The following is a 24,847-nucleotide window of genomic DNA, read 5'->3' on the forward strand; positions in this document are numbered from 1 at the left end:
TCAGAAGCAGCATGTCTCTTTATTCACAGAAAGCACAGGCACAGCAGACAGAGCTCAACCAGTAGAGCGCACAAGGCCCCTACCCCGAGGCCTTGCTCTTAAAGGGGCCCATTACCAAGGAGGCCCACACCAGCTGCCGCCACAGACCCCAGGTCGCAAGCTTTGAGCTCCCAGTTCAATTCTGTCTTCCAGATTCTCTATATGTGGGCTCCGCATCAAGAGGACTCAAGGCCTGCAAAGCGAGGACCCGCAAAAGCCCCCTCCCACACTTTACTGCCCCACCCCCAGCCAGGTGAGAATGAAAGAAAGTGAAGTCGCTCAGTCATGTCCGACTTTTTGCGACCGCCTGGACTGAAGCCTACCAGGTTCCTCCATCCATGGAATTTTCCAGGCAAGAGTACTGGAGTGGGGTGGGAATAGGCACATCTTTTCAGAGCAGAGACACTGTGGTAGGGCCAAGGCTGGGGGTGGTGTCAGAGTAGGAGGTGGAGTCAGAATAGGAGGTGGGGCCAAGGCTGGGGGTGGAGTCAGAGTAGGAGGTGGGGCCAGGACTAGGGGTGGAGTCAGAGTAGGAGGTGGGGCCAGGACCAGGGGTGGGACCAGGACTAGGGGTGGAGTCAGAGTAGGAGATGGGGCCAGGACCAGGGGTGGGGTCAGAATGGGAGACGGGGTCAGGGGTAAAGTCAGTTGGGAGGCGGGGTCAAGGTCAGGCCAGGACAGGGCCCTAAGGGACTTGGTACTGGGAACACCAGAGGCCCCAGCCCAGCCTGGGTCAGCGCAGGTGAAGCAGCGGCGATCTGTGTCCAGCACACAAGCTCCAGCCACAGCACGTTTTCTCTATCACCAGCCCAAGACCGCTGGGGCAAGGTTCGGGGGCAGCTGAAGCACCAGTTCAATCAGCCCTGCAGAACTTTCTTCATCTCTCCAGGCATGGCCCCTCGGGCTCACCAGGCCCTCACAACACCTGTTCGGTGTGTTTGCTGTGCCACATCACCACACCAGTCATGGCGATGGTCAGCAGGACGGGCACGGTGATCAGCGGGATAAGAATTTCGTCTGGGGGGTCCTCCCAGTCTTGCCTGTCCACCGAGCAGTTTTGGAAGAACTGCCTATGGACACCGGCGATGAAGCTCTCAGCCAAGGGGTTGGGCCAGTAGCAACCCACCACGTTGGTCTCCACCTCCGTGCAGTTGGTGAAGCTCTCATAGTACCTGTTAAGGCAAAGAGTTTGACCATTCAGCTCCCCCACCCCTTCTAACTTTGGCCCTGACTTACAGGAAAGTGGGGGGCAGTGCTGTGTGGCCACCGGTTCTCAGCATGGCCCCAGGCCACACGGGAAAAGTGGCCTCATGCTACAACCTCTCTTGGGCCTGCTGGTCTGGCAGTATCCATCCCCCTGGCATCCTTGCCCTGAGGTTCTCTCGTGTGGTGGCCCCATACCCTGCAAGAAACTCTGAGGCCATGAGCTCCCCAAAATATACCCCATGCCCCCTCTGCATCTCGTACATCATCCCTGCCCTCATCATGGTCATCCACACTGTCACCTCCTCCCTACAAGGAAAGGAACTCCCAACACCCCAGGTCTGGACTCAGCCCCCAGGGTGCCAGCACCCCCAGGTCTTCCCAGAGGACACTCTGAGCCTGGGCTCTTTCTCCAAGGCCAAAGGTCACAGCCCCTTGACCTGCAAGGCCCTTCTCACCTAGGACCACTATATGGGCCTCCCAGGGGAAGAGATCTCTCTGAGGCCAAGAGCCAGCTGCCTCCCAGTCAAGTTAACCTGCCTTCATTAACCCGACTGGGTGGTGCGGGGAGGTGGGGGGGCATTCCACCTGTCCTCCTCTCCAAAGTTACCTTCCTCAGCCCCCACCTGACAGGACACATGGGACCCCCTCTGCCCAGGGTCTTCCTGTCTGTGTTGACCAAACCTGGAAAGGCACTTAGCAAGCCGTGAACGAGGAGCCACGTCCATCAAACAGCCAGGCTCCTGATGGTCCATATGGCCAACCAAGGGTTACCACTGGCAGTCCCCAGAATTCAATCCAAAAGCCCACTGACTGAGGATTACTAGCCTCTGGGGCTGCTGACCTAGACTGGCAGCCATTGTTCAAGATGCTCTGGTCAGAGGGCTGGTTGAATATCTGCCTCAGTGTGCCAGCTCCGACCACTGCCCACCTGGCAAAGTGCTTCACACAGGACAGGTATGGGGCAGGAAGGGGTTCCTGCCTCAGCTCCCCATGGGAGCTAGGCTTTGCAACCACCCTTCTCCTTCTGGTACTGACCCAGGAAGGGGGGCCTGAGCAACAGGAAGGATCCGCTTCCTGCAGGAGCTTCCTGTACACAACCTCATCTCTGCCTGGAAAGGCAGGGAGAAACAGGGCAGCAGATCCATTCAGCCAGACCCTTCACCACTCCTCCTGGTGGTCCTGAGGCAACTGGTTTCCCAGCCCAAACATTTGGCTGGTTGGTCAGGCACACATCTGCCCGCACCCCTCAGATAATGCAGGCAAGGAAGAGCTACACAAGGCAAAAGAAAGCAGGAAACAAAGGCTACAGCCTGGAATCCATGTGCAGACCCATGATGTGGTCCTTGGGATGGGTCCAGGCTCTGGGTCGCCTCACTAACCAGGTCCTCAGGCAAACCATCACCCCCAAGACCCACCCTTCCCACTGGTCCCCATCAGTGGCCTGCCACCCCAGAGCTTCTAACCCAACACCCTGCAGAGCCCCCACCTGCCACAGAGCTCAGTGCAACTGAGACAAGGTACAAGGAGCAGGACGTGGAGGGTGATTTGAGGCCCGTGTGACCCCCATGCACAGAAAACAGCACAAGGTAGCAGCTTAGGGCTCAGGATGTCGAACTGATATCTTCCAATCTCAGCTTGGCTGACCATCTTCCTGACTTTGCCCACATTGCTTAGCCTCCCTGAGCCTCAGTTTCTCCACCTGTAAATGGGGTTCATAATTCTCAGCCAATAAGGAAATGGACCCTATTAGGTGAAAGCCCCCACCTTGGTGAAAAGACCAAATTAGGTGCTGTTAATACACTTCTGGTAAGTGCCTGGCACATAGCAGGTTCTCAGTGAGGTCATGGGTGAGTCCCAAAGGCTAGGGCTTGGGCAGAGCTGAGACCTACAGGGCCATGTGCAGACTGCCCACGCTTGCTGCTTCTCAAGATCACTGGGAACTGACTCCTTATTGTGACAGAAAATGTTGTTACAATAAAAGACAGCAAGGGTCAGGCACTCAGGCACAAGGCAACAGTTGCAGAAGCCAACACCCACAGCCCAGCACCCCGCATTCCCAGGGCTGGGGAGGCAGATGAGGCAGGGATGCACACCTTTCCACACACAGTCCCAGGTGCTGTTAACTCACCAGCCTGCATTCAACCTGGAGATAAAATCAAGGTGTTCTTCCCAAGGAAGCTGCCATTTGTGTGACATCACGGAACCAGGGTCACGACAAGCTCAGTTCTTCCCAAGCGACTCTAGTCACCCTGGGGCCTTTCCACGCCCTCCCTTCAGTCTGTCTCCCAGAGCACCCTCCCTGCAGCCCCTGGGGGTGCTCTCACAATGAGCAAAAACGCAGCCATGGTCCAGAGGGGAAAGTTGGGATGTGGAACCCAGAAGACAGGCAAACTGCCCCTGGCAGTTTCCCTCTTCCACGAGCAAACTTCTCCCTAGTCCAGTAGACATCGGCCCCTCTCTCCTCCAAGACCCCCTCCCGGCTGACCCCTCTACTGTCCTCCGGCCCTGGGGCCAGATGTCTGTTTGATCTCACTGAGGCTTTAGCAGGTGACAGAAGCCCAGGACAGGAAAGTCACACCTCCTCCCTAAACCTCCACCCCTGTGTGTCCACTCTGGGCTTGGTGTTCAGGTCAGGTTCCAAGGACAATAAGAAGCCTGGCCAAGGCCCTTCCTGAACACCCCCTTCCCCTTTCCCAGCAGACACAGAAATTTTGTTCTATTTGGTTCAGTGAACAGCTATGTGTGGAGTCCATGAGGGGGCTGTGGATGTGCCCACAAGGAGCCACTGTCCCCTGGGGAGATGGCCATGGAAGCCCATAGAACAACCACTGGGAACAGACAGCACAGGGGTCAGGGTCTTGGGGTGGAAAGGGCTGGAGCAACTGATAGAAATCCAGGGGTCCCAGGCAGGCGTGGCCCACAGGACAGGTTGAATGCAGCAGCCACCAGCACTGTGCCAGGCAGAGACTTCTAAGTGGGAAGTGGGGGAAGGTAGGCACAGGCCATCAGTGATTTCCAAGGAGGTGAAAGGTGTACCTAGACACTTGATGCTGGGAGTGATCACAGGAGATGAAAAATATCTCAGAAGCTTCTAGAAAGCAGGACCCTCTGTGGTGGGGCCCTCACCACACCAGGTAGAAACCAGTGGGACTCAGTTTCTCTGTGGTCCAATGGTCCTGACTACCGACCCAGCCCTGGCTGGTGCTATGAGGAAAACCCAAAATGACAACTCCACCCAGCACGGACCGTGAAGAGAGGCAGGCACCCCAGGGCAGGGCACCAACCACATTCAGGAAGGGGAGTGGGTGTCGGGGGTTCCCAGAGAAATGACCACACTCAGAAGAGTGGGGGATGCACAACCTGGAGTGTTCAATTTGGAGCAGCCAGCGTGGTCAGTGAGGGGAGTGAGGGGCTGGGAGGCTTGGAATGAACCTCGGAACTTGGGGAGCACAGGCCCTGTGTGCAGGGCAAGGGCAGGGCATGGGCAGGGACACTCACACGATGAACTCCGAGAGGTTGCACCATTTCCAGACCTCTACCTTCATCATCTTTTCGGCGAAGGTCTTGCCGCAGTGGGGCAGCATGGCCAACATACGCTTCTCATTGCAGCCACCCACTGGGGGAGACTCCCCTAGAGAGGAGAGAGTTGTATCACTAAGAAGGCTAGGTGCTGTCATGACCCTTGAAGGCTCGTGCTGATGCCCCTCAAGGGCAGCTGAGGTCTTCTTCCATCACCTTGGCCTCCATGTAACTCAAGAAGGTTGAAGTCAGTGCAGAAAGAGGAACCCACGTTGAGGTGTCACCAAGACAGGATCCAGAAGAGTTACAGAAAGAAGTCCTCTAGTGAGGCATGGGAAGAAGCAGGCAAGGGAGGGCAGCATGCAGAGAGATTGGGGTCTTGGGAGTGGAGAGGCTGAGGGAAGATGGGTTCCAGTGGGATAAAATATAGGAGAGGACTTCCCTGGTGGTCCAGTAGTTAAGAATCTACCTGCCAATGCAGGGGACATGGGTTCAATCTCTGGTCTGGGAAGATCCATGTCATGGGAGCAAATAAGTCCATACACCACAACTACTGAAGCCCAAGCACCTAGAGCCCACGGTCTGCAACAAGAGAAGCCACTGCAATGAGAAGCCTGCATGTAGCAACTAGAGAGTAGCTCTCATTGCTCTCTGCAACTAGAGAAAGCCTGCATGAAGCAACAAAGACCCAACATAGCCAAAAATAAATAAATAAAATATTTAAATAGAATAAACATATAGGAGAAAGTCACTGTGTCCTTGTATAAGATGAAGTCTTCTCATATGACACTAAAAATACAAACAAAAGAAAAATATAGAAATTGAACTACATCAAATTTTTAGATTTTTGTGCTTCAAAAGATACCATTGAAAGAGTGAAGACATCCCACAGAATGAAAGCAAATATATGAAAATCATATCTCTGATACAGTGTTTGTATCTAAAATAGATAAAGAACTCTTGTGACTATTAAGCAAGAGCAATGACTCATTTAAAAATAGGCAAAAGGGGAATTCCCTGGTGGTCCAGTGGCTAGGACTCAGTGCTTTCCCTGCCAGGACCTGGGTTCAATCCCTGGTTGGGGAACTAAGATCCCACAAGTCATGTGGCACTGCCAAGGGTCGGGGGGAAAGGAATGAAAGGTTTGGAAGGTTCTTGTTCTATACATGAATTGATATAATATCACTTAGACTGTGCTAAGTTAAAGATACATACTACAAATCCTAAAGCAACCACTACAGTAATCAAAAAATAATAATAATTACTGCCAATTAGTGAAGGGGAAGAAGGAGAAATAAAAAAGTGGAAAAAAATACAAAATCTAAAAGAAAGCAGAAAAAGAGAGAAGTGGGGGCAAGAACTGATAGTACCATGGTAGATTTAAAATTAACCATATCAATAAATTATCACATTGAAAGTAAACAGTCTTAGCACCTCATTAAAGAAATAAAAATTGTTGGGACTTTCTTGGTGGTCCAGTGGTTAAGACTCCAAGCTTCAACTGCAGGGGCACAGGTTCGACCCCTAGTCACGGAGCTAAGATCCTACATGCCACGTGGCATACCCAAAATTCAAAAAATGAAGCAAGGATTATTTGATGAAATCAAAAGGCAAAATCCAAAATCCAATCACAGCCTATTTATACATACCCTACCTTAAAATGACTCAAAAAGATTCAGGGTAAAAGGTGGGGAACAATATGCCATGCAACAACTAATCAAAAGAAAGGTGGAGTGGCCACATTAATACTGGACAAAGTATATTTCAGAGCCAAGAGTATCACCAGAGTCTTTCCATAATAATTAAAGACTCAATTCATTAACAGTAGTTGGGTGAAAGGGGAAGAAGTGACGTTGGAGGCTGGACCCAAAGGTAGACTAGTGCAGGTGTGCAGGCCTTCCCAGTTTATTTAAAGCCTAACAGAAGGCAGAGGTGGGTTTTCAAACTCCACATTCCCCCACTGAACCCACCCTGAGCCTCAGAACATTCACATCGTGGGGTCCCAGGTAGGCAGCAGCCAAGCCGGAAGCTGACACCCCTCAAAGAGGAGCCTTGCCGTCTCTGCAGGAAGAGGGTGCCCTACTGAAGTTAACCACAACCACTAGATGCCCAACCCCACCCCCTTGGAGTCACTGGTTTGCTGTGTGACTCTGGACAGACCCTTCACCCTGCTGGGCCTATGTCTTTTCCCTTATAAAAGAGAATGGTACTGATTTGGGGTGTTTTCACTAGTTAATAGTCATGCATCTCTTTCAATTTGTCTCCATCTGGCCACAACTGCCCACCCACACACCACTCGGCCTGGACCCCCAGCCACCTAGCCCCCTTCCCAGGCTGCAGCAGGTCTGGCTTATGTGCTCCCAGGCTGTCAATCCAGTTCTATTTTAACACAGCTCTCAATTCTGAAGTCCTTGATGGAAACAATCTATTGTAATACAATTCTTCTGAAAGCAGAACAAAGCCATTCCCCTCTGAGGCTGGTGCAGACCACCATACCTGAACCCACCTGGACATCTCTGTGGCTGGGGGCCTCCCTCCCAGCCCCTCTCAGCACTGAGTCTCTCAGGATGACCATGTGAGGTGGAACAAAGGCGTCTGACTTGGCTGCACACCCACACTCCCTGAGGCCACAGCCCTGGCCCATGGCAAGAGTGACTCTGAGATTGGGACCAAAGATTCATATTTGTTAAAAAAAAAAAAAAAAAAACACACCCCTGCGTGATTCCAATGTACTGCCAGAGCTGCAAACAAGTAGGGAAAGCAATGCTTGCTCACAATTACGTGCACACAGGCACGGCGATCTTGTGCAATGAAGATTCTGAGCCAGTAGGCCTGCAGCACCAAGATGCTAATCTCTGACAAGTTCCAGGTGCTGAGAGGTCCTGCCCACACTGCAGAGTTAAGAGACAGACAATGGGAGAGCTGAGGAGTCGGAGGTGGTCAAAAAGCCCCACATGTTTACCATGACTCTATTCCCAGCCCAGATGCACTTATTCTCTACTCTGAGCCCCAGTTTCCCCTTCTGGAAATGAACGCTGGCCTGGCTGCCCCTTGCCAGGCTTCCCTCAGCTTCAGTACTGACCAATGTCTGCTGAGTGCCCTGTCCTAAGTGTGGTCCAACTCGCTGAGCCCCGCAACAGCCCAAAAAGACAGGGTCACTGTGACCACTTGCTCAGTAACAGAGTGGGGGGCCAAACCCACATGCAGCCCTGGGTCCAGGCCATGCAGGGGGGCACAGGCTCTCGAGCTGTGTGGAGGCAGCTGAGAAGGCCACCTGTGCTCCATTCCCCCGACCCAGCCGCCCTGTTGCACAGGCACTTTTTCCTTTCAGCTCATTGACAGGCACCCCAACGCAGGCTCCAAGTCCACTTAATGTCCTCCACATCCAGCCGTGTGCCCATTCCTGGCTCTGGCTCTACCTCTGCAGGGTATCCTACATGGATCTCCTGAGTGCCACCCTCCACCCGTGGGCATGAGCCAGGCAGCTCTCATACCGTGGTTTGCCTCTACTGGTACTGCCACTCCTCCCAGGTTCAGCCCAACTAGACCTGGCCGTCTAGACCCCCTGGACCACCATCAAAACCCAACTGGACCTGGATCCATGGACCTGGATGATCTGGACTTTAATCCTCTGGGCCTGGACCCCTGGACCTGGAACATCTGGACATCCTCAGCCTAACCCAGCCACCACCTGTCAGATCACTGAGACCCAGTTCAGTGCTTCCTCCTCCTCCATCTCATTCTCCTCCTTCCCCCTGCACATTCTCCCTCTTGGAACTCCTTCCTCCTCTCCCTTCCTCCTTCCTCATAGACCAGAATCTCCATATGTCCCAGAATCGCCACACACCAACATGGCAGGGGCCTGGCCAGAGCAGGGTGAGGATGTGCCATCAAGGACCACGTGACATCCTGAGGCGAGTTTCATGGGATAACTTCTCCTGCCCATGGCGGGAGTGGGCAGTGTGGTATGAGGATGCACAGGACAGGCACCATGGGACACCTGTAAGTGACCTCTATGAGGGGATGGAGGGACAGTTAAGTAGAGCACCATTTCTGATGCACAGGCTTAAGGAACTCCCAGCAAAACCCAACAATCCATCCAGTGTTATAAGACTGAGGTAAAGTTTCTGGTACCGGAATGGGAGGTGGCGAGGTGTCTGTCTAAAGTCCAACCCCAGGGAGAGAGGAGGGATGTGGGGCTGGGCTCAGTGGTACCAAGACTGGGACTTGGAAGTAAAACTTTCCTCTTTGGTGAGCTTGAGGTTTGCCTGTGAGAAGACAAGTGAGATTTACAAGTCCCTGGATGAAACACTTGGAAAGTCTTTAAATGCCAGAATTGACTGCCGTTTCAAAGAAAATAAGATAGATGGTTTTGGAAAGTTCATGCTGTTTCTTCACTGAATTTTAGAGATCAAGTCCTGAGCCTTTGGAATAGGAGCACTGACTCCAAGACCCTAGACTACCAGAGAACTAACCCTAGGAAGTATCAGATAGTGAGAACTCACACAAAGGAAACCACTTGAATATAAGACCCACATCACCCAACCACCAGTAGCACCCAGTGCAGGATGCCTCATCTAAACAATCAAAGCAAAAATACAAACCCAGTCATCAGCAGACAGGATTACCACTTCACTCAGCCTTGCCCATCAGAGGAAAAACAAACAAACAAACAAAAACTCAGCACAAATCTCTCCTTATACAAGCTCACACAAACCACTGGACCAAACTTGGGAGGGCAGAAACCAAAAGGAAGAAAGAATTCAGCCTTGCAGCCTGGGAAAAGGAGACCTCAAACACAATAATTTTTAAAAAATAATAATGAAAAGGCAGAGAAATACTGCACAAATGAAGGAATAAACTAGAAACACTGAAGTCCAAATAAATGAAGAGGAACTAGGCAAACTCCCTGAAAAAGAATTCAGAGTAATGATAGTAAAGATGATCAAAAACCTTGAAAACAAAATGGAGAAAATGCAAGAATCAATTAACAAAGACCTAGAAGAATTAAAGAATAAACACACAGAGACAAACAATGCAATTACTGAAATTAAAAATACTCTAGAAGGAATTAATAGCAGAATATCTGAAGCAGAAGAATGAATCAGAGAGCTGGAAGATAAAATGGGGGAAATAACTTCTGAAGAGCAGAATAAAGTAAAAAGAATGAAAAGAACTGAGGCTAGTCTCAAAGACATTTGAGACAATATCAAAAGCACCAACATTCGAATTATAGGGGTCCCGGAAGAAGAAGAGAAAAAGAAAGGGTATGAGAAATTTTTTGAAGAGATTATAGTTGAAATTTTCCCCAACATGGAAAAGGAAATAGTCAATCAAGTCCAAGAGGCATGAAGAGTCCCATACAGGATAAATCTAAGGAGAAACACACCAAGACACATACTAATCAAACTAACAAAGACTAAACACAAAGAAAGAATATTAAAAGCAGCAAGGGAGAAGCAACAAGTAACATACAAGGGAAATCCCATATTCTTAACAGCTGATCTTTCAGCAGAAACTCTGCAAGCCAGAAGGGTATATTTAAAGCACTAAAAGGGAAAAATCTACAACCAAGATTACTGTACCTGGCAAGGATCTCATTTAAAATTGATTGAGAAATAAAGGCTTTTCAGACAAGCAAAAGTGAAGAGAATTCAGTACCACCAAACCCTTTACAATAAATGTTAAAGGGACTTATATAGTAAAGAAATACAAGAGAAGAAAAAAGATCTACAAAATCAATCCCAAACAATTAAGAATATGGCGATAGGAACATATATATCAATAACTACTTTAAATGTAAATGGATTAAATGCTCCAACCAAAAGGCACAAACTGGCTGAATGTATGCAAAAACAAGACCCATATACATGATGTCTACAAGAAACCCACTTTAGACCTAAAGACACATATAGACTGAAAGTGAAAGGATGGGAAAATATATTCCATGAAAATGGGAAGCAAAAGAAAGCTGGAGTTGCAGCTGCTGCTGCTGCTAAATTTCTTCAGTCGTGCTCAACTCTGTGTGACCCCATAGACAGCAGCCCACCAGGTTCCCCCGTCCCTGGGATTCTCGAGGCAAGAACACTGGATTGAGGTGCCATTTCTTTCTCCAATGCGTGAAAGTGAAGCCGCTCAGTTGTGTCCAACTCTTAGCGACCCCATGGACTGCAGCCTACCAGGTTCCTGCATCCATGAGATTTTCTAGGCAAGAGTACTAGAGTGGGGTGCTATTGCCTTCTCTGAAAGCTGGAGTAGTAATCCTCACATCGGACAAAATAGACCTTAAAATAAAGAATATTACGAAAGATAAGGAAGGACACTACATAATGAATAAGGGATCAATCCAAGAGGAAGACATAACAATCGTAAATATCTCTGCACCCAACATAGAAGCCCCTCAATAAGACAAACACCAACAGACATAAAAGGAGAAATTGACAGTAACACAACAACAGTAGGAGACTTTAACAACCCCACTCACACCAATGGACAAATCATCAAAACAGAAAATTAATAAGGAAACACAACTCTTAAATGATACATTAGATGAGATGGATCTTATTGATATCTTCAGGACATTCCACCCAAATGCAGAAGAATACACCTTCTTCTCAAGTGCACATGGAACATTCTCCAGGATAGACCACATCTTGGGTCACAAATCAAACCTCAGTAAATTTAAGAAAATTGAAATCATATCAAGCATCTTCTCTGACTACAACGCTATAAGACTGGATATCAATTACAAGAAAAAAACTGTAAGAAACACAAACACATGGAGATTAAACAATACATTTCTAAATAACAAACAAGTTACTGAATAAATCAAAAGATAAATCAAAAAATCTCTAGAAATAAATGACAATGAAGACACGACAACACAAAACCTATGGGATGCAGCAATAGCAGTTCTAAGAGGGACATTTAAAGCAATACAATCCTACCTCAAGAAACACGAAAAACATCCACTAGACAGCCCAACTTTACACCTAAAACAACTGGAAAAAGAGGAACAAAAAACCCCAAACTTAGTAGCAGGAAAGAAGTCATAAAGATCCGAGCAGAAATAAATGAAAAAGAAATGAAAGAAACAATAGTAAAGACTAATAAAACTAAAAGCTGGCTCTTTGAGAAGATAAACAAAATTGACAAACCTTTAGCCAGACCTATCAATAAAAAAAAAGAAGAATGAAATCAACAAAATTAGAAATGAAAAAGGAGAGGTTACAACGGACAATGCAGAAATACAAAGGATTATAAGAGACTATTATGAACAACTATATGACAATAAAATGGATAACCTGGAAGAGATAAACAGATTCTTAGAAAAGTTCAATCTTCCAAGACTGAACCAGGAAGAAATAGAAATTATGAACAACCCAATTACAACCACTGAAATTGAAGCTGTGATCAAAAATCTCCCAAAAAACAAAAGCCCAGGACCAGATGGCTTCACAGGAGAATTCTATCAGTTAGAGAAGAGCTAATGCCTATCCTTGTAAAACTCTTTCAAAAAATTGCAGAGGAAGGAATACTTCCAAACTCATTCTATGAGGCCACCATCACCCTGATACCAAAACCAGACAAAGACAACACACAGAAAAAGAAAACTACAGGCCAATATCACTGATGAATCTAGATGCAAAAATCCTCAACAAAATTTTAGCAAACAGAATTCAGCAACACATCAGAAAGCTCATACACCATGATCAAGTTGGGTTTATTCCAGGAATGCGAGGATTCTTCAATATATGAAAATCAATCAATGTGATACACCATATTAACAAATTGAAAGATAAAAATCATATGATAATCTCAATAGATGCAGAAAAAGCCTTTGACAAAATTCAGCACCCATTTATGATTAAAACTCTTCAAAAAATGGCCATAGAAGGAACCTACCAAAACATAGTAAAGGCCACATATGATAAGCCTATAGCAAACATTCTCAATGATGAAAAACTGACAGCATTCCCCCTAAGATCAGGAACAAGACAAGGTTGTCCACTTTCACCACTATTATTCAACATAGTTCTGGAAATCCTAGCTATAGCAATCAGAGAAGAGAGAGAAATAAAAGGAATCCATATTGGAAAAGAAGTAAAGCTCTTACTGTTTGCAGATGACATGATACTGTACATAGAAAACCCTAAAGACAGTATCAGAAAATTACTAGAGCTAATCAGTGAATTTAGCAAAGTTACAGGATACAAAATCAATACACAGAAATCACTTGCATTTCTATATACTAATAATGAAAAATCAGAAAGAGAAATTAAGGAAACAATCCCATTCACCACTGCAACAAAAAGGATTAAATATCTAGGAATAAACTTACCTAAGGAGACGAACTGTACACAGAAAATTATGACACTAATGAAAGAAATAAAGATGACATAAACAGATGGAGATATATTCCATGTTCCAGGGTAGGAAGAATTAATATTGTGAAAATGACTATACTACCAAATGCAATCTACTAGATTCAGTGCAATCCCTATCGAATTACCAATGGCATTTTTCACAGAAATAGAACAAAAATTTCACAATTCACATGGAAACACAAAAGATCCCAAATAGCCAAAGCAGTCTTGAGAAAGAAGAATGGAGCTGAAGGAATCAACCTTCCTGACTTCAAATTATACTACAAAGCTACAGTCATCAAGACAGTATGGTACTGGCACAAAAACAGAAATAGAGATCAATGGAATAAGATAGAAAGCCCAGAGATAAACCCATGTACCTATGGGTACCTTATTTTTTACAAAGGAGGCAAGAATATACAATGGGGCAAAGACAGCCTCTTCAATAAATGGTGCTGGGAAAACTGGACAGTTACATGTAAAAGAATGACATTAGAACACTTCCTAATACCATACACAAAGATAAACTCAAAATGGATTAAAGACTTAAATGTAAGACCAGAAACTATAAAACTCTTGGCGGAAAACATAGGCAGAACTCTTGATGACATAAATCAAAGCAAGATCCTCTATGGCCCACCTCCTAGAGTAACAGAAACAAAAACAAAAGCAAACAAGTGGGACCTGATTCAACTTAGAAGCTTTTGCACAGCAAAGGAAACTATAAGCAAGCTGAAAAGACAACCCTCAGAAAATAATAGCAAATGTAACAACTGACAAAGGATTAATTTCCAAAATATACAAGCAGCTCATACAACTCAATGCCAGAAAAACAAACAACCCAATCAAAAAATGGGGAAAAGACTTAAACACACATTTCTCCAAAGAAGACATACAGATGGCTAACAAACACATGAAAAGATGCTCAACATCGCTCATTATTAGAGAAATGTGAATCAAAACTACAATGAGATAGCACCTCACACTGGTCAGAATGGCCATCATCAAAAAGTCTACAAACAACAAATGCTGGAGAGGGTGTAGAGGAAAGGGAACACTCTTGCACTTTTGGTGGAATGTAAATTGATAACAGCCTATGGAAGACAGTATGGAGATTCCTTAAAAAAACTAGGAATAAAACCACCATATGACCCAGCAATCCCACTCCTAGGCATATTATACCCTGCTTCTGCGAAGTCACTTCAGTCATGTCCGACTCTGTGTGACCCCATAGTCGGCAGCCCACCAGCCTCCCCCATCCCTGGGATTCTCCAGGCAAGAATACTGGAGTGGGTTGCATTTCCTTCTCCAATGCATGAAAGTGAAAAGTGAAAGTGAAGTGAAGTTGCTCAGTCATGTCCGACTCTTAGCGACCCCATGGACTGCAGCCTACCAGGCTCCTCCATCCATGGGATTTTCCAGGCAAGAGTACTGGAGTGGGGTGCCATTATACCCTGAGGAAAAAAAAAACTGAAAAAGACTCATGTATCCCATTGTTCACTGCAGGACTATTTACAACAGCTAGAACATGGAAGCAACCTAGATGTTCATCGACAGATGAGTGGATAAAGAAGTTGTGGTACATATACACAATGGAATATTACTCAGCCATAGAAAGGAATGCATTTGAGTCAATTCTGATGAGGTGGATGAACCTAGAATCTATTATATAGGGTGAAGTGAGTCAGAAAGAGAAAGATAAATATTGTATTCTAACACATATATATGGAATCTAGAAGAATGGTACTGAAGAACTTATTTACAGGGCAGCAGTGGAGAAACGGACATAGAGAATAGACTTATGGACATGGGGAGAGGGGAGGAGATTGAGATGTATAGAAAAAGTAACATGGAAACTTACATTACCATATATCAAATAAATAGCCAATGGGAATTTGCTGTGTGTTTCAGGAAACTCAAACAGGGGCTCCGTATCAACTTAGAGCAGTGGGATGGGGAGGGAGATGGGAGGGAGGTTCAAAAGGGTGAGGATATATGTATACCTATGGCTGATTCATGTTTGACAGAAAACAACAAAATTCTATAAAGCAATTATCCTTCAATAAAACAATAGATTAAAGAGAAAAAAAAAGAGAGAGAGAGAGAGGTAAAGATGCAGATTCCTGACAACACCAAAAAGGTAGATGGTTGCCACCCACTCAGGCAACCAGCTGCATTAGTAAAGGTCTCAGAAATTAACTTGGAATAGAAAACCATTTCAGCGGTTCCATCAGGGAAACAAAGAAAAAGCAGGACTGTGTTTCTTTTGTCTAGGGGACTTTCAGACTCTGGGAAATGATAAACAGCCAAACAGATGCATTTCCAAGAGAAAAGGCTTTTACGGCCAGTCATTTGGAAATGAAAAACAGGAGCTCTCATTCTCCTCCAGTGCAAACAAGCAGCAAGCAGACCATGGCCTCCCTGGTGGGCTCAGCAGTGACGGGCCATGGCCAGTATGGCTCTGGGACACTGTAGGGTCTGGAAGGTTCTTCCCTCAGCCCCTGTGGTCTGGCGAGTTCCCTCCCCATCCTGGACCTCAATTTCCATATAGTGACGTCAGAGGACCTCCAAGGCACCTCTGAGCCAAGCACCTCCTTGCAGTCACTGGGGTACCTGATATCCAGCACTGCACCTGGGCCCACTTCAGTGCATAGAATCCAATGCGACAGGAGATGGCCCGACAGCAGGACATTACTACCACCAGTGACAAACACAGTGAGAGTGCCATGTTTATACACAGACACACTGGCACAGGCACTCTGTGTGGTGGTGCGATAAGTGACCCCTGGGAGCCACAGATGCTAGCAAACTCAAGTGTTCACAGAATGTGTGCCAGGCACTGGCAGGAGCTTCCCATACATGCAACTCCACACTCCTAGGTCCCCACACAGGGTTATGGGGACTGAACTCACTGAACCCAGCTGGCAGTCACATGCACGCGTGCATGCTCAGTCGCTTCAGTCGTGTCTGACTCTTTGGGATCCCATGGACTGCAGCCCTCCAGGCTCCTCTGTCCACAGGATTTCCCAGGCAAGGATACTGGAGTGGGTTGCCATTTCCTTCTCCAGGGGATCTTCCCAACCCAGAGATCAAACTCACGTCTCCTGTAGCTCCTGCATTGCAGGCGGATTCTTTACTGCTAAGTCACCAGGGAAGCCCAACTGGCAGTCACAACAGCCCTTTCTAGGTTGCTAGAGTGGGAAAAGCTGAGACTAAGTGCCGCTAAATGTTTTATGATCATGGGGATCAACTGCTGCAGAGAGAGGCACCCCGGGAGTAATATCCAAACCCAACGGTTTGGTCAAGAGCAAGGCATGAAACTGAGCCAGCAGGCCTTGGGTTAATTAGTCGAACTTCAAGCCAAAAGGAAAAAAAAAAGGTGGGGGGCAGGGGAAGGCTTTTTAAATGCAAGTAAGTTTAGGACCCCATGGACTGGCGAGCCATGGCCCGCCAGGCTACTCTGTCCATGAAATTCTCCAGACGAGAATACTGGGTGGGTTGCCATTCTCTTCTTCAGGGGATCTTCCCAACCCAGGGATTGAACCCAGGTCTCCTGCACTTCAGGCAGACTCCCTACTGTCTGAGCCACCAGGAAGCCACATCATAATTGTGTCTTTATCTTTGGATAATATTACCAAAATTAGTCTATAAATTACCAAAATTAATCTATGATGTCTAACTGTCTTAAAGAAAAGTGAGCACTTACAAATCAAACATTTCTAAATACAACAAAAAACTAACCAAAATGAATTTCAGGTTCATGCACTCTGCAGAATATTAAGTATCAAATTAACATCCAGTATTAAGATTTGTTAATTAATACAGATATGTCTTCAGAATCATCAGTACTACATATGATACTTTTCTTGTACAAAGGTTTACTGAAAGTCAGTAAATTCATGTTATATCTATTGAAAAAATTATCAACAAAAAACTGATTTGCCATGATGATATTGTCATAAGTAGTAAAAACATAAAAATGATATAGAAGTTTTTAGATGAACTCTTTAGAAATGATTATGTTTTAATTATTTTAGATTCTCCAGTTCAGTTCAGTTCAGTCGCTCAGTCGTGTCCGACTCTTTGCGACCCCATGAATCACAGCACCCCAGGCCTCCCTGTCCATCACCAACTCCCGGAGTTCACTCAGACTCACGTCCATCGAGTCAGTGATGCCATCCAGCCATCTCATCCTCGGTCGTCTCCTTCTCCTCCTGCCCTCAATCCCTCCCAGCATCAGAGTCTTTTCCAATGAGTCAAGTCTTCGCATGAGGTGGCCAAAGTATTGGAGTTTCAGCTTTAGCATCATTCCTTCCAAAGAAATCCCAGGGTTGATCTCCTTCAGAATGGACTGGTTGGATCTCCTTGCAATCTAAGGGACTATGAAGAGTCTTCTCCAACACCACAGTTCAAAAGCATCAATTCTTCAGCGCTCAGCCTTCTTCACAGTCCAACTTTCACATCCATACATGACCACAGGAAAAACCATAGCCTTGACTAGACGGACCTTAGTCAGCAAAGTAATGTCTCTGCTTTTGAATATGCTATCTAGGTTGGTCATAACTTTTCTTCCAAGGAGTAAGTGTCTTTTAATTTCATGGCTGCAATCACCATCTGCAGTGATTTTGGAGCCCCCCAAAATAAAGTCTGACAGTGTTTCCACTATTTCCCCATCTATTTCCCATGAAGTGATGGGACCAGATGCCATGATCTTCGTTTTCTGAATGTTGAGCTTTAAGCCAACTTTTTCACTCTCCTCTTTCACTTTCATCAAGAGGCTTTTTAATTCCTCTTCACTTTCTGCCATAAAGGTGGTGTCATCTGCATATCTGAGGTTATTGATATTTCTCCCAGCAATCTTGATTCCAGCTTGTGCTTCTTCCAGTCCAGCGTTTCTCATGATATACTCTGCATAGAAGTTAAATAAGCAGGGTGACAATATATAGCCTTGATGTACCTTTTCCTATTTGGAACCAATCTGTTGTTCCATGTCCAGTTCTAACTGTTGCTTCCTGACCTGCATACAGATTTCTCAAGAGGCAGGTTAGGTGGTCTGGTATTCCCATCACTTTCAGAATTTTCCACAGTTTATTGTGATCCACACAGTCAAAGGCTTTGGCATAGTCAATAAAGCAGAAGTAGATGTTTTTCTGGAACTCTCTTGCTTTTTCCATGATCCAGCAGATGCTGGCAATTTGATCTCTGGTTCCTCTGCCTTTTCTAAAACCAGCTTGAACATCAGGGAGTTCACGGTTCACGTATTGCTGATTCTCAGTAACTTGAAACTTTAAAGTTTTGCTAAATTAAGTTAAATGATAAAAATTCATTGAAGGTCTAGGTCATTTTTTTAAGATAAAATACTGGAACATTGATTGCTATACAAGTCTAGCAATCTTTTGTCTTCTTAGGAGAGAAAAAACTAAAGATGTTTGTACCACTTTAAAGAGAGAAATTATGCTATAAAAAATGTATGTTTTTAGAGGTTATAGAACATGTTTATAAGTTTGTCAATTAGAAAATGTTAGTATAACAAACAGTTCAATTAATTGCCTTTTGGGTTTTGCTAGAGATTAGGGTTTTTAAGGACGAAAATTACAATAAATATGTAATTAAAACAACTAAAAATAATAGTCAGTTGTGTCCGACTCTGTGGGACCCCATGGACTGTAGCCTGCCAGGCTCCTCCGTCCATGGACTTCTTCAGGCAAGAGTACTAACGTTAGGTAGCCAGTGGCTAAGACTCCGCACTCCCAATGCAGGGGGCCCAGGTTCAAACCCTGGTCAGGAAACTAGATCCCATATGCTGCAACTAAGCATATGCAGGCTGGAACAAAGATCCCACATGCCACAACTAAGAGTTTGCATGCCTGACGAAGATCAAAGATCCTGTGTCGCAACTAAGACCTGGCACAGCTAAATAAATAATTTTTTTAAAAAAAAAAAGAATGGAGATAGTTTTGTTAAAGAAAAAAGAAAAACAATTTTGCCCTCGAGCTCATCGTTTCTAGATGGGGAAAAGATAAGGGACAAAATTACGTGAATACAGAAGTCATAAAAGGAATCTTAAGAAAAGTTTTACGCATGGTCAGGATTGAGTAAGATTAGATGGAAGTTAATAAAATAAATGAATTTTATTATCAAAAGTAAACTAATACAAGACTGGAGTTTAGTTTTCTCACTCTGTTAAAAGAGCAATGTTTCCTGGAATATTGAACTGTTTTTGATAAGAGTTAGGTTTCCTTCTCTAGCTAACTGAGTTCTCCAAATGGCCCCTGAAGCATCTCTGAAAGAAATATTAAACTGATCAAGATTATTTGGTTTATTAAACTTCATGGAGAGCATTAAATGGAAAATTGACCTAGTAAAGTTGTCAGAGTATAACTACTCATGACATGTATCACTGCTTGCTTCAAGTCTACTGCCTGATGTGCATGTACAACATTTGTGTGACAATTTGATATAGCTGATAAGATGTGTAACCTATAAAGGGCTTCCCAGGTGGCGCTAGTGGCAAAGAACAGTCTGTCAGTGGAGAAGACATAAAAGACATGGGTTCAGTCCCTGGGTGGGAAGATCCCCTGGAGCAGAGCACAGCAACCCACTCTAGTATTCTCGCCCGGAGAATCCCATGGACAGAGAGCCTGGCCGGCAACAGTCCATAGGGTTGCAAAAAGTCAGAAACGACTGAGGCAACTTAACACACACACATAACCTATAAAATGTCCCACTGTCCACATACCTCTGTAGTCCTTTTTATGCCTGATTAGTTTTCCTCCAACATGGATAACTAGGCTTTTCATGTAAATGAAAAAAAAAAACCTGAAAAAAAATTCATTTATATGAAAAAATATCTACTTTTCATATAAATGAAAAGTAGGACTAGCACCAAGGCAGAGGATAGACCCAGGGCAAGCAGCAAACATGATCAAGGGACAAATATTTTTATCATCAATGCTTTCTACTGAAAGACTTGCGATCAGAAGGGGAAAATGATAGAAGAAATTTTCACACATTGAGATATGTGAAAGTCATTCTGATTTATATGATTTAACTCAAATTTTATGCTAATTTCAAAGAGCTTGTTTGCGGCCTATTTAACTCACATTGTAGGGCTTCCCTGGTGGTCCAGTGGCTAAGACTCCATGCTCCCAACGCAAGGGACCTGGGTTCCATCCCTTGTCAGGGAACTAGATCCCACAAGTCGCAGCTAAAGCTCACATGCCACGGCTAAAAGACTGCATGCTGCAACTAAGACCCAGCACTGCTGAATAAATAGATAAAAGAAATAAGTATTTTTAAAAGAATTGATGACTGAAAGGTTGTAGACATGGAGTGACAAAAGTAGCAGTTAGGCCTGCAGCAGTCTCAGAATCTTTAGCTCCTCCCTGAAGAACTTAGATAACACTGTCCAGTGCATATTCCTGAGTTGTCTTACAGATACTAAAACCACCAGGGAGAAAGAGCTAACTGCCTGATGATCAAACTGCAGCCATAATACAAGCTGCTCCAATTTGAGCAGTGCTGTTCTGCACATAGCCCCCACCTGCACATCCTTGAAGCTTTCCCTTAAAAGCTCTTGCCCCTGGGGCTTCCCTGGCAGTCCAATGGTTACGACCTTGCCTTCCAGGGCAAGGGGTACAGGTTGGGTTCCTGGTCAGGGAGCTAAGATCCCACATGCCTTGAAGCCAAACAACCAAAACGTAAAACAGAAGCAATACTGTAACAAATTCAGTCAGTTCAGTTCTGTCACTCAGTCGTATCCAACTCTTTGTGACCCCATGGACTGCAGCACACCAGGCCCCCCTGTCCATCACCAACTCCCAGAGCTTGCTCAAACTCATGTCCATAGAGTCGGTGATGCCATCCAACCATCTCATCCTCTGTCATCCCCTTCTCCTCCTGCCTTCAATCTTTCCCAGCATCAGGGTCTTTTTTAATGAGTCAGCTCTTCACATCAGGTGGCCAAAATACTGGAGCTTCAACTTCAGCATCAGTCCTTCCAATGAATATTCAGGACTGATTTCCTTTAGGATGGACTGGTTTGATCTCCTTGCAGTCCAGGGCACTCTCAAGAGTCTTCTCCAACACCACAGTTCAAAAGTCTCAGTTCTTCTGCACTCGGCTTTCTTTATGGTCCAACTCTCACATCCATACAAGACTACTGGAAAAACCATAGCTTTGACTAGATGGACCTTTGTTGGCAAAGTAATGTCTCTGCTTTTTAATATGCTGTCTAAGTTGGTCAACAAATTCAATAAAGACTTTAAAAATGGTCCACATTAAAAAATCATAAAATTATTATTAAAAAATTGTAAAAGCTCTTGCCCTCTGGTTGGCAACTTGGAGTTGATTTGGGTGGTCTGCCATCTTCCTAGGTTGCTGGCTTCCTGAATAAAGCATTTTTCCCCCCACTAACCCTTGTGTCTTCAAGACTGATTTTTGAGCATTGAGCAGTCAAACCTGAGTTCAGTGTCAGCCCCAGTCAGTAACAGGCACAGAGCCAGAGCCCTAGCTGAGTGGACTTCTGCTGGACCTCACAACCCCAGGGCCCTGCACAGCAGCACCTGCTTCTGAATTAAGGTTTGTAATTCTCAAAGCACCTTCCCTGATGGGTCCTTCAGAGCCTATCCTCAATGGGCCCTTATGATCACTAGAAACAGCCCCCTTGCTAGCCCAGCTCCCTGTACCCATTTGTACCACCCAGAGACACCTCAGAGATGGCGGGGTGTCAGCATCCAGAGCAGCCCTAGCACCCTCCTTCAAGACGCAGCAGCCTCCAGGGCTGTATGGCCCCCGTCCCATGAATGACAAAGCAGTACGAGCCCGTGAGCAGGCCTCCCTCTCTGCATCTCCTCGACTCAGTCAGGAGTCAGTTCCTGAGGTCCTCACTCTGATGAGGCCAGCGCTGGACTGCGTCTGCTGAGGGCTGACACTGGCTGGGGACCCTGAGCCCAGGTTCTGTGGACGAGGGACACCGGGTCCAATGAGACAAGATGAGGTGGCTTCCAGAACCACGCCAGCATGAGCCCAAGGCTATTAACATGGAAGGTTTCTCCACAGGGCCTGCCTTTGGTCCTTCTCAATTCCAGGCTGTAGGCGGGCGAGGAGAGCCTCAGTTTCCGTCATAATGAATTGGAGTCTTCTCCCGTTACAAGAACCAAAATCTCCATCCAGAAGTAGAGAACAGACTTGTGTACACAGCAGGGGAAGAAGAGGGTAGGATGAATTGAGAAAGTAGCACTGACATATATATACTGCCATGTGTAAAACAGATAATAAGTGGGAAGCTGCTGTATAACAGAGGGAGCCCAGTCTGGTGCTCTGTGATGACCTAGAGGGGTGGGACGGGAGCAGGGAGAGGGAGGGGATATATATGTAATTATGATTGATTCACGTTGTTGTATGGCAGAAACCAGCACATTTTAAAGTAACTATCTTCCAATTAAAATTAAAAAAAAATCTTCATCCAAGGGCTTTGCATTTGAAGCTTGCTGAAATCCTGTATCAGTGTGCTCCTGATCTCCTGACTTCTGGAGGCCACCAATCACTCTTTCCTCTAACACAAAAATCCAGCTAACCCTAGGGCTCTAACCCCTGAACATTAAATGAAGTCATACTTTATCCACCTCAGACATCACCAGTGGAAAGATAACCTGGAGTTCAAGATGCCAATGGGCCTAAGCAGCTTTTTCCAAATTCCAGGTCATCGAAGCCAACAGTGGCAATGCAAACAAGCCCAATTTTACATCTTCCAGTCAGGGAAACTGAGGCCAGTGAGAACAAGGGAGCATCCCAAAGGACCCAGGGGACAGTGGACCCCCAGGCCAGGGCTTCCCCCTCTCAGAGCTGGCCAGGCTCAGGAAGGCTCTCCCACGGAAGCCCTCCCCAAACACGGGTACCCTATCACTGGTTCTTGGATGACTTCCTTAGAAGGATTTTTCAAAACAAGCATTTCATCCAATCCATTCCCAGTTTGTGAGCAATGTGTCTTCCCAGGAGCCCCGTGTTTTCTCGCTGGAGAAGGGGTCTGGGAGGGGAAATCTCAGAAAGCCACCCTCTGTCCCCTCCAGCCAGTTGCTCCAGACACAGGCACACACACTCACAGTGAAACACTGTCCCCGGAGGACAGACACAGCAGGGAAGATCTAACACTCCCACTTCTGGTTTCCTCTCATCCACACCACTGCGCCGGCTGTGCACCCGGGAGCCCGGGACGGGGAGCACACTGCCTCACAGGGAGGAGGGAGATGGACACGCCCGCCAGTCCCCAGCCCCAGAACAGCGAGGCCGGAGACATCGCAGCAGGGAGGATAGGGCTCTGGCCGAGCCCGCTGGCCAAGCACAGCCTGCCGGAGACCCTTCGCCTTCCTTCCAAGCCCGGCCCGTCACCATCAGCTGGAGCATTCTGGGGACCGCGCCTCCGCCGGGCTGGCCCAGATCGGTGCTGAGGAGGAGGAGCAGCCAGGTGCAGAGGCAGGATGCCAAAGGCCGCGCAGATCCCTCGACCCCCGAGGAGCTTGGGGCGCCCCGGGGCCGGACCCAGCGTCCTCTTACCGCAGAGCAGCAGCAGCAGCAGTAGTGGGAAAAAGTAGGGGCGCCGCAGCGCTCTTGTCCCCATGGCTGGCCAGCTGTCGCGCGCGGTCCAGCTGTGACGCACAGTCCAGCTGCGGCGCGCGGTGCAGCTGCGTCCCCGCTGGGGGCGCCCGGGGACGGAGCCCAGGCCGGGGAGGGGCCGCAAAGAGCCCGCCCCCAGGAGGTGCCTGCCCCTAGGCTGTGCTCTCCGCCCTCTGGGATGCGCCTCCCTCCCCCCAACAGGTGCCCTCCATCAGGTCGCGCTCCCCCAGGACATGCTGCCCCTCAGGACGCTCCCATCCCTATGACGAGCCCCCCCAAGGACGCGTCCTACCCCCCAGGACGTGCCTCCCCTCACTGACCGGTCCTTCCCCCAGGACGCATCCCCTCCCCAGCGCCCTTCCTTCTGCCCTAAGGGTGTGGTCCTAGAAGCCCTGGTGTCCAGCTGGGCTGGGGAGCAGGCGGGGCGGGGGGTGGGGGCGGGGGCGGGGCAGGCGGCGGGTGGGAGCCTGGCCGGGAGTGAGGGGACCCAGCAGGTGCACTCACCCTCAATCCAGCCCACAAAGGAGCCCAGGAAGGTGTCTGGAGAACGATGGCTGTGTGGCTCGGTGCCATGGGAGACCTGGGAGGGAGCAAGTGGGTGCAGGGGGCGACCCCCTGAGGAGAAAGCTGGGTGTGAGTGGAAGCATCTCTGTGAGGGGGTGAGAAGTGGGGACTTCAGGGTAGAACCCCGAGTACTTACAGGCCTCTGGCCCTAGGATACCCTCCTGGGGGCTTCCCTCTGCCAAGAAACTTTGTGCCCCTCTGGACCAGAGAGTCTGGGGCATGCACACACCTACACTGACACACACACACCCCACTGCCCATGGCTGGAACCGAGTCCTCAGGCCCCGGTCCTTACCCCGTGCCCTGTGGAGGCCTCAGGGGACAGAATGAGGGCCAAGAGAGTGACTGGGCACCCAAGAGCAAGGGCCTCAGGGTACTTCAACCACAGATCAAGTCCGTTGGTTTGGTCACCTCTGTCCCTCTCAGCCCCTAGCCCAGACCCTGGCCCCACGGACGCCCAGCCACATTGTCACTGATGAAGAACCCCTGCCCTTCGAGGCCCATCGTCCACCATCCCCTCCCAGCAGTGCCTCGTCTGA

The 24,847-nt window shown here is 47.3% G+C and overlaps 1 protein-coding gene across 2 annotated transcripts; it reads right to left on the reverse strand.

Moving 5' to 3' along the window:
* On the reverse strand, window positions 1-23,858 carry RAMP3 (receptor activity modifying protein 3). 2 transcript variants are annotated; one of them, XR_005724354.1, is made up of 4 exons: window positions 23,685-23,842; window positions 4,744-4,876; window positions 589-1,211; window positions 449-551 (listed from the first exon to the last, which is right to left on the reverse strand). XR_005724354.1 is itself a non-coding variant. In XM_040259798.1 (3 exons), exons 1-3 carry the CDS (start codon window positions 23,746-23,748, stop codon window positions 956-958), a joined length of 453 nt encoding a protein of 150 aa, XP_040115732.1. In that variant the 5' UTR covers window positions 23,749-23,858; the 3' UTR covers window positions 1-955. The 2 variants fall into 2 exon arrangements, 1 of the variants encoding a protein (XP_040115732.1); XM_040259798.1 differs by having other exon boundaries at window positions 1-1,211; window positions 23,685-23,858.
* Window positions 23,859-24,847: the final 989 nt, after the last annotated feature.

Source organism: Oryx dammah, unplaced genomic scaffold (assembly GCF_014754425.2).
Source record: "Oryx dammah isolate SB20612 unplaced genomic scaffold, SCBI_Odam_1.1 HiC_scaffold_18, whole genome shotgun sequence".
In the NCBI taxonomy this organism is placed as follows: Eukaryota; Metazoa; Chordata; class Mammalia; order Artiodactyla; family Bovidae; genus Oryx; species Oryx dammah.